The sequence below is a fragment of the Orycteropus afer genome, unplaced genomic scaffold (genome assembly GCF_000298275.1).
Source record: "Orycteropus afer afer isolate SDZICR_OR568_19922 unplaced genomic scaffold, OryAfe1.0 scaffold00190, whole genome shotgun sequence".
Lineage (NCBI taxonomy): Eukaryota > Metazoa > Chordata > Mammalia > Tubulidentata > Orycteropodidae > Orycteropus > Orycteropus afer.
Genome location: NW_006921777.1, coordinates 5,254,374 through 5,265,045, shown reverse-complemented (window position 1 = coordinate 5,265,045; position 10,672 = coordinate 5,254,374). Strand labels below are relative to the sequence as shown.

At 34.9% G+C, this 10,672-nt stretch overlaps 1 protein-coding gene across 1 annotated transcript in view; it reads right to left on the bottom strand.

Moving 5' to 3' along the window:
• Positions 1 to 364: 364 nt before the first annotated feature.
• OSBPL8 (oxysterol binding protein like 8) overlaps positions 365 to 10,672 on the bottom strand; it is an 89,147-nt gene continuing 78,839 nt past the window's right edge. The window contains exons 17-21 of the mRNA XM_042781874.1: positions 8,713 to 8,898; positions 8,304 to 8,391; positions 6,033 to 6,138; positions 3,730 to 3,832; positions 365 to 497 (exon numbers count right to left, since the gene is read on the bottom strand). Of these exons, the coding sequence (XP_042637808.1) occupies positions 365 to 497; positions 3,730 to 3,832; positions 6,033 to 6,138; positions 8,304 to 8,391; positions 8,713 to 8,898 (616 nt within the window). The remainder of the gene's footprint in view (positions 498 to 3,729; positions 3,833 to 6,032; positions 6,139 to 8,303; positions 8,392 to 8,712; positions 8,899 to 10,672) is intronic.

Below are 10,672 nucleotides of genomic sequence, written 5' to 3'. Positions count from 1 at the left end.
GTTATGAACAATGTTAATGATCTATCTCAGAACGTACTGTAGGATACAAAGACTACTGTCAGGTAAGAGTACATAAGAGACAACTGTATATACATGTGAGATTTATTATATTCACATGTAGACACACTCAGAAAAGCTAGTAATGTTCTGGCACTTAACACAAGCTCACTGTAATAAACAAATAGGATAGCTCTTGTTTCAGGTTAAGGATAAAAGGTATGAAAGGTCAACACCTCTGAATTTATCTCTAAGTTTTTTTGTTTTAGAAATATTGTGATGTTTTAGTAAAGACCAAACCAACTTGAATATTGGTCCCAGGTCAAATCTGATCATTCCAGTTCATTGATTCAATTGTAAAGAACTTCTACTTAAACATGAAGTTTATTATGACTTGAAGCAAAATCAGGAGGAAAATGATGAAGTAGTCTTTTTGTTGCAGAAAATAATCCGTGGTAGGTGTGCTTGAAACTAAATGATTTCGAAGAGTCATAATATTTCTACAAAAATAAACAATAAATGTTATAATCATTTGTCAAAAATGTCAGTATAGAATTCACAATTTGATATCATATGGTCATAAAACACTTAATTACATTACCTAGTTAAATCAATTACTACAACCTGAACAGAGAGCTGATTGTGCTATGTGAAGCCATTTTTAGGTCTTGTCTAAATCTATATGGCACCCTGCACTGAACATAATTATTAAAAGATAATGATGAAGAGACATACCACCCTTTTCTATATAACGGTGCTTTTAATACAATAAAAATTTTGCTTCTTAGTTGGCCCACTAATACTTCATAATTTTAAAAAAATAGGGGTGGAGGTAGGAAAAATTCTAAATTTTTCAGGAAGAATTAACACCACAGATTTTATGACATCTCTAACTTGAGGCTTGTCCTACAGGTATTTCATATTCTAACAAGAAATAACATGTTAATTTAGTCATAAAATGAGCCTACACTATCTCATGTCACCCTAAATGCTTTTGGCTAAAAGCAGCTGATTAGTGAAGACCGTTTCTTTTTCAGATATCTGCTAGTAAAGGGTTATACCAGTATAAACATAAAGAAAGGAGGCAAAACAAGCAAGTAGACTCATTAGTTTTAACAAAAATACGAGTTGTTCCTCGTTATTTGTGGATTTCATGTTTGCAAGTTCATCTAAGCTAAAATTTTGTTTGTAACTCCAAAATCAATAGTTGCAGCCCTTTCCTGGTTATTCATGGACATACTATTAAGGGCAAATACAAATTAGAAATAATAAAGGAAAAAAAAAAGGTAGAGGCTTTTCTTTGCAAGGAAGAAAAGGAAAAAACTTCCTTCTCCTTGTACAGAGCTCTGGTGGTGCGGTGGTTAAAGCATTTGGCTGCTACCCTATGGGAGGAAATAAGGCAAAGATTACAGCTTTGGAAGCTCTACAGGGCAGTTCTACTCTGCCCGGTGGGGTACCTATGAGCCAGAATCTTGGTTTGGTTTTTGGTTTCACTTTAGAAAATTTATCACTGTAAATTCTTTCTCTGCCTTTTTTGAAATGTATATAAATCTTTTTAAAGGCTAAATAAGCCCCTTGTCAATTTTATAACTTAGGTATGTTTCCTCAAGGACCTGGATGCCATCTCTTTGAAATGTCATCAGTCAATAAATAAAGTATTCCTATCCATCAGTTCCTGGGAGAATAACAATCTAACTTCAGCTGGCACTTGGCTCCAGCTGCAAACCTACCTCAAGTCATAAAGATAAGAGAAATTGGCAAACACAAGTTGCTATAACCAGGTAAATTTAGGATGAACACTGATGCTGTCAAGTCCTCTTCCTTGAGGACTAGTTATCCTTTATCTTGAGGACATGTATGAAATGAGTTGTATCTGCCTGGCTATATAAAAGGATAAAACTCCATTCTGTCTTTTCAATCTCTTTAATGGACTGTCTGTGATGTGAATCACATTCTGGCTTAATACTTATTCAAAAATAAAATTGTTTTCTTTTTCTTCTACATTTGTCGAGAATTTGTTTTGCTTGACAGATTTTGATTTTAACTATGCTTCTCCAACAATGCACATAGCAGTGAAAAGTTTAAGTCTCCTGACCTTCCGAGCTGAGGCTGAACAAAGGACACTCTACATTCTTAATATTTCAGCTCTCATACTGCAACCAAGAGTCCTTTTTTCAGTCTATTTAGTGCCATGTTTTTTGTATTTTTTGTGTTGTGTTGGTGATTTTGCTGCTTAAAATGGCTCCCAAGCATAGTGCTGATGTGCTTTCTTGTGTTCCTAAGTGCAAGAGAGCTGTGATGTGCTTTATAGAGAAAATACACTAGATCAGCTTTGTTCAGGCATGTGCTATGGTACTATTAGCAGTGAGTTCGGTGTTAATGAATCAATAATATATACATAAATTAAAGTGTCATAAAACAAGGTTATGTACTGAACAGCTGATGAAACTGCTGTGACTAGAGGATTGCAGAAACCTAGCCTGTATTTCTCTTGGGAGCAATGGTTCAGAATTTGCTAATTCAGTGTTTGTGGTGACTTTATAGAACATAACTACCACAAATAATGAGATTCAATTATAATTAAATTAGAAAATATTACTTGAGCACTTACTACATATAAGGGCTGATGACACGAAGATGCAGAGAGATGATTTCTGCTCTAGAGGAGCACACAGTCCAAGGGGGTAGACAGACACATATAATACCAATTCTGTAGTATGGGCCCTCAAAAGGAGTACTCACAGGGAGTTATGTAAACCAAGCTGAAGGATTAACCAACTCTACAGGATATGGGCGGGTGGTCAAATATGTTATGAAAGGGTCACACTGGAGTTAACTTCTGAAGGATAAACACAGATTTTCTTGATGGGTAAGGTGGGAGGAAAGGCATTCTAAGAAAGAGTATTCATTGTGGGCAAAGGTCCAGAGAGGGGAGAGAGGGCAGTATGTTCTAGAAGAAATAAGGAGTTTCATAGAACTAGAGGGTATGGGGCAGGTGCAGGAGAATGACAGGAGATGAGAAAATAAGAGCTAAATATAAGTCATAAGGTCTCCATGAGCAAAGAAAAACATTTATTTATTTTAAATCTCCCTGAACATCTAGCACCGAATGCTGAATATAAAAAAGGAGGTGGGCTAATATTGAAAACAAAAAAAAACCCTGATATTGTAATGAAAGGCAAGCAATCTGAATTCAGCTAGCATTAGCAATGTAGCAGTCAGGACTCCTTCCCTAAGGAACCTTCCTACCTGTGACAAATTGTTGGACAGGGAGGTGTGTGGAGGGAAGGATCACAATGGGAGGACTGCGTGGCCTCAGGGCAGTGACTATCTCCTCAGTAACAGAACTATTTCAATGTTTCAACAGCTGGTGCATTTCAGTTAACTATTAGTCCTGTACAAAGGGGACTTTGTTAACTGATTTTCCCATAAACAACCCCATACCACACCCAGTCCAGGTACATTTCTTAGCCTGCTAAAAGCAAAAAGAAAGAGAATCCAGTTCTACCTTCAGAGTGCCACTGCCCAATAATTCAGGGTTATAATAAATAAATAAATAAAGTCCTTTCAACATGCACATGTTAGGGAATTCTGTGATTCCGTCATCAGGTAATAGAAGCTAAGGTTCTATTTTAGTTTAGCAATGTTATAAAAACATCAAATGTGCATATGATTTCCTATGTAACAAGAATGTTAACTACTATACTTTCAATGTCAATTATATATTGTTACCTTTTAATTTCTTCCTGTGTTTGTTTTACAGATTCGATGGAACTTTGAATGTCTCCCAGTTCTATCCCTTTCTTTCTTCTTGTATTTGGTTTCAATGATTGAGCTAAAGAGACATTTAGAATGAAGTTGAGGAAAACAGTGAACATATTTAATCATAAACACAATTTACATAACCAACTAATTCCTGTGTTATAAAAATTTTCCTGGGTATTATTTCCATAAATTAGAGATTAGGATAATAATACAAATACTCTACATTTTTGAAGTTTCAAATACATCATTTTAAATCCAGAACACTATGAACATATTTAGAACAACCACAAATTAAATTTTAGATAGCATCAGTTTTAATGTTTTACTAATTAAAATAGACAAAAATAATTCATTAAAAGAAAAATACTTGTTTGGGGAAGGTACTACTCTCTTCTGCTCCTTGCCCACTTGCCTATTTCTGAAGAAGTCAGCTTTTTGAAACTTTTCTTCAGTTTTTTATTATGTTACATCTATCCAACCTTGAAAACTTAGTCAATTTTGATACTTGGCCCATATAGTTTTATTGCCAACCAGTAAGGCAGACTGACTTTTTCAAATCCTTTTTCACAGTCCTTCTTTCATTACATTTCTGCTCAGATTTTACTTAACTTGTCTACAAGTCTCAGGTTTCTCCTTTATAAAATAGTGATTATAATATACAAATTTCACATGGTTCTCATAAAATGTGTTTAACATATAATCTGACACAATCATGTGGCCTAACACACTTTATGTAATATAGTTAAGTGGATTAGAGTGTGGATTTAGGAGCCCCACCCCTACCCACAAAGGAGCTCTGGTAGTGTAATGCTTAAGGCATTTGGCTGCTAACCAGAAGGTTGGTGGTTCAAATTCACCAGCTGCTCCACAACAGGAAGATGAGGCAATCGACTTCTAGTAGGCAATCTACTTCCGTAGAAATACCATCTTGGAAACCCAAGAAGGGGTCGCTATAAGTTGGGACTGACTTGAGGGCAGTGAGTAAAGATTTACAACCTTGCAAACCCAATGGGGGTTGCTTTGAGTGGGAACCAACTTGAGGGCAGTGGGTTTGGTTTTGGTTTCTCCACCCCCAAGCCCCCAGAATGCTATACCAAACCAAACCAAACCCACTGCCATCAAGTTGATTAGATTCATAGAGACCCCTCCTTGGGTTTCCGAGGCTGTATCATTATGGAAGTAAATTGCCCAATCTTCTTTCTGAGGAGTGGCTGGTGAGTTTGAACTAATAGCCTTCTGGTTAACAGTCAACTGCCTTAGGCACTACGCCACCAGAGTTCTCCAGAATACTATAATCCATTAGAAATCCTAATTATTTATCAGAGTTCCATTAAGAACCATCTCTGGCTACCTCAAACAAAATTGAGCTTTCTCTCCTTTACCATTGGCCATCTGCAAATTTATCATTTATTTACCTCTAGTGTTACGGGTTTGACTCGACGGCACATGACAACAACAACAACAACAGTGTTACCTGTGTACATAAAAATGGAGCTCTTCAGCTTAGTGTAAGCTTAGTAGGGACTATGGCTTTAAGTCTTTTATTTTCTCATAATGTCTAACACATTATTTTAATCTTTTTTTGATCATGTATCAGTGTGGGTCAAAGTAGTTCACACATTATCTGACTTGAACAAGAATGGCAAATTTTTTAACCTAGTAGTTCATAATGTTGACATAGTTATATATTTATTTGTCTGTGACTTTTAACACTATTAAGGCACCAGAAGGTTGGTGGTTCAAACCTATCAGCCACTCCTCAGAAGGAAAACTGGGCAATCTACTTCCGTAGTGATACTGCCTTGGAAACCCAAGGAGGGGTCACTATGAGTTGAACTGACTTGATGGCATTGAGTTTGGTTTTTTGTTTTGTTTTGTTTTAAACACTACAGTACTTCATTCTGGTAACAACAATTTTTCTGAAGCCTAGAACCGAGTACATAGTTCAAGAATGCTTTCTGAATTGAATCTAGGGAACCATCAACAGTTTTTAAGAAGCTAACAATGTTTAAAAACTACTACTACTGTGTGCTTCATGATTTGCATGTTTTCCCTTATTTTCTATCCTCTCATGCCTTTAGCTTGTGGCCTGGTCTCAGACTTACTTACAACCTAAAATAGCTCTTGGATCTACTGCTGCTCTCACCAAAACTATTACATATCTTCTTGAGTTACTATGAAAGATCATTTTCATATATCAAACATAATGTAATTATCTTTTTAAAAAATCAAGACTCTTATAGTGAACAATGTACAGTATATATTTTTACTTTCACTTCCAGATGAATCCTGGATATCAGGTTCTGGGGAGGAATAGCCTTTCACCACTTTCTTCTGTTGCCTAGTTGGTTTATGTTTCATTTTTGGGACACTAACCTGAAAAAAAAAATTTTACACATTATGGTAGTTTTCACTGTATTTTTAAATTAAAGATCAATGTAGTACAACTCTTCAAATTGATTGTTCATGGGCTCTATATTCAGGAAAAATCAAAAAATTAACAGTCTAGTTAAAACTTAATGTGTGATGTGATACATTTATGCAATCAAATTATTTTATTTAATTTTAACAGGAAACAAATTTAGTACAAACATCAAAAATATCAAAAGTACACAATGAAGAGTTTTGCTCGCATTCCTGCCCTCTTCTCCACCCTGTCTTTCCCCACTAAATATGTAATTACTGCTATTAGGCTGTATGGTTGTGATATTTTTATGCATACACAAGCAAATATGAAAATATATCCTCCCTTGCTTTTCTAATTACACTAGTTAGTACTTCCTGTAGAACATTAAATAATGTTGTTTGAGCATCTTTTTCCCAACTCTGGGTTTTCAATCAAATTATTTCCTTACTTGTAATAGTATCTGGATAATGTAGAGAGCATGTGGAAATACTATCATTTTTTTTTAATACTATCATTTTTAAGAGCATTATTTAAACTTACTAAAATCTTTTAAATCATGCACAAAATTCAAAAGTATATCAAAACATCAACTTCAAATTTGGTTTTGAAGAACAGACTTTTGACTCTATTCTATAAATAGGTTTGCAATTCTGGAAATCAGTCCTAAATTTAAATTTAAATTTAAAAACCTAAATGCAAGAGAAGAGGACTAGAATCAGAATAGGAAGATATGTGTATGTTTAGCTGGGAACTGGTAGTCCTAAGTCTTTAACTCTGTTCTTACCTATTTACTATTCTAAACAGGAATTATCCCTAATTACTTACTCCTTGAAATTAAAATTATTTTGAAAAATCTTATTCATGTGTTTGAAAATAAAATAAAATTTCTATAATATACAACAAGCTGGCAGGATCTGGATTCAGTCTATATTGTGCCTTTCTACTTGTTAAATGACACACAGGTAGAATTAGATCCAAGATCAATTCCCTAAGTGGGCTACACCAGAAATTAAACTATGCCTTCTCAATATCTTTTTGAAACTTTTTGAGGTAGGAAATGTCTTGTGCGCCAAAATAATTGAGGGGAAAAAAAAAAAAACTATTTCATAATCAGGGTTCAACTACTGAGTATACTTGTGACTTAGAATACAATAAATTAGAATTATTGTAGTGATAGTACAGTATGACCTAGTGTACTAGTGCACTAGTGCAGCTCTGCAGCCAGAGTACCTGGGTTTGAATCCTTCTCTATCACTTATTGGCCTGACCCTGAGCAAGTTACTCAATAAGTCTAGCCTTTGGTTACTATATCTGCAAAATGTACATAATAATATCAGTGCTCACAGGGCTAGTGAGAACATTAAAATAATCAATAGATATAAAACATGTAGAACAGTTCTCTATATTTGCTATATAATTGTTAGTCATTATCATTGCTTCTATTACTACTACATTTCATAGTACAAATGGGTAACAGGGTTAATGAGAATTTCCTACCCATCTGTTGAACCTCTTGGATAGAATTTTTCTCATAACCTATTACCAAGCAGCCCCTGAACACAGGAGACTCTCAAGAGAGGTTAGCGAACAAATAAATGACCAAAATAAGTGAGTTAATTAATCTACTAAGTAGAATTATTAAGAAGAATTTTCAATTTTGAGTTGAAAAAACAAATTTACACATTCTAGTTATTTTTCTTTTCATTATTCTTTTCATGTTTCATTCTTGAATGAAAAAATTAAATCAGACCTCTGAGGACTTAGAAAAATTAGAAAAGAAATAGTACTGTAAATATTCAAGTCCTAGAGATACAAATTTTTTCTACATGTAGAATTCAAATCTCCATTGTCCTGTAAAATATATATTACTCTATAAAGTAGATTTAAATGGGAGACTGATGAAAATTGGTGAGAAGATTATTTAAGATGATAAAGGGAGTCAGCAATACAACTAGGGATATACAAAGATTTATTGTGATTGGTAAACTCTTCCTAAATGCAGATGACTTGTGTGTCTCTATTATGTTAGAATTGTTAAAAGAAGAAACAAATTTGAAATGTTTGTTGCCAAAGATTCTAATGACTTAACAAATTTATGTGCCTAATGGATCTAATTACTTCTTTTATTACAAACCATTGGAGTGCGATGTTTCACTTTGGTCTGGATAACACCATCTTTTTCAAACTGTATCATATCATTAAGGGGGTCCCATGGTCGGGTACTACATAAATGAAAAAGAGTAATATTAGTTTGATAATTAATAACATAATTCAAAAACTTTCTATTTTATATTGTATTTTCATTAATAATAATAAACGTAGCTCTAAGGTTAAGACTTGTCCATATTTAGTCTATTGATCCTCAGCCTATTTTACAGGGTACCTATTATCATGGAGTCAAGTTTACCATGAATGGAACATCAAGTTTAAAATCTCACACTAATATACACTGCTGAATAAAAAAAAATAATAATAATTCTTGAAATATAAGCAGTAAACTATGCCAACATACTGTTTGTAATAAAATCTTTTCAATTACTTACTCTGCAAACCTGTAATGCCATTCTCCTGTGAGTAGATCAAGTTCGAATAACTTGCAACTCCACTCTTCATTTTTTGTTTTCCTATCTCTAGCTGCTTGTCTTTGAGCTTCTTCTAAAACATACTTCTCTTGAGTAGCTTCAGTTTGGTCTTTGGCATTTATGGCTCTAGTTACTCGCTGCCAGAGTCTAAGACACGTACAAAAATACTATTAAAAAAGTGTATGTTTGTTACTTACCACAATCTATTTTTCTTTTTCTAAAGCAACAAAGAATCAAATCTCTATAGAATAGGCTTAAATCCCTTGGGAGAAAATGATGCTCACATGGGTTTCTGGCTTTGACAAAGGTTATGCTCAGATGGTCAGGAATGTGTCAAGATAAAAACAAAAACAAAAACACAACAAAAAGAACCTGTTGTTATGTGCTATTGAGTCAGACCTGACGCATAGTGACCCCTCCTTGGATTTCTGAGGCTCACTACGGAAGGAGATTGCCCAACCTTCCTTCTGAGGAGTGGCTGGTGGGTTTGAACCACCAGCTTTCTGGTTAGCCGTCAAGTGCCTTAGGCACTACACTACCAGAGCTCCCATAGTGCCCTGTATAGGGAGGTACTCACTAGTGAAGTGAGGACCAGTTTTTTTCTTGGCAAGAGAAAGGTATTACAGGGGTTCTTTAACATACGGCAGTGAATGTTGATAAGCTGACAGAAATATCATGAACGTGGGGTGCAAGATTCTCTATTTTTAACAAGCTGTCCCCCGCACATGATTCTTATGCACACCAAGGTTTAAGATCCACTGACTTCATGACGATCCATTAGTGTAATGCAGTGCTCTCAACCCTAGATGCAAAAATTATCAGGGAATTTTAAAATCAGAATTCATGTAATGGTATTTTAAAAAAAATTTAATGCGTCCCATTTGATTCTAATGTGCAGCCAGTGTTGAGAAGCACTGATTTAACATTAAAGACCACTGAGGTAAAATGACTGTCTTTACTCTAGTTTTTTTCTTCAGTTAAAAAAAAAAAAAAAAAAAGTGTGTGCGTGTGTACCCACATATGGGGGGATGATGGGTAAAGCAATTTGACTGCTAACCAGAAGGTTGGGGGTTCAAACCCACCAGCTGCTCCATGGGAGAAAGATGAAGCACTCTACTTCTGTAAAGATTTACAGCCTTGGAAACCCAATGGGGGGTCGCTATGAGTCGAAATCCACTCGATGGCAGTGAGTTTGGTTTTGGTTTATATACACACATACTTACCTACCTATAATCCACCCATCTGGGAATAAACCATGTGGAGATTGAAGGAACAAAGGCTTTGGATTCAGACAGACTTGGGTTGAATCTTGGATCTGCCACTTTGTAGCTACTGAATGTAAAGTAACAACCTGTCTGAGCCTTGTTTTCCTCATCTTTAAAATGTGCTGAATTCCAAACAATGGACAGGCTTACAAAGTGAATACCAAGGAGGAAAGCACTCCTTAGAACAATCAACCACATAGACCAAAAGGGTAACATCTGCCCAGAAACAAAGCTCAGAAGACAGAGGGGGCAGGAAAGAAGGACAATGGAAACGGGGAACCCAGGGAGGAAGTGGAAGGGGTGCTGTTATACTGTGGGGATTGTAATCAATGTCATGAAACAAAATGTATACAAATTGCTGAATGGAAAACTAATTTTCTCTGTAAACTTTCACACAAATCATAAAAAAAAATGTTAAAAAGAAAGTTTTTTTTAAAAGTTTACCATTGTGTATATCCCATAAAGACATATACTGACAACTCTTTATTTAGATGAGTTCTGTTCAATTAATCTAAAAAAAATCCAAAAAAACTTTCCATTATTCATGAGTCTATATATACAAATCAATTTAAATGTTCTGATGAAATTTGCTAGTCTTTAAACTGTTACAGAATGCGTGATTGAACTGAGCAGTAAATGTTGTTGTTGTTAAGTGC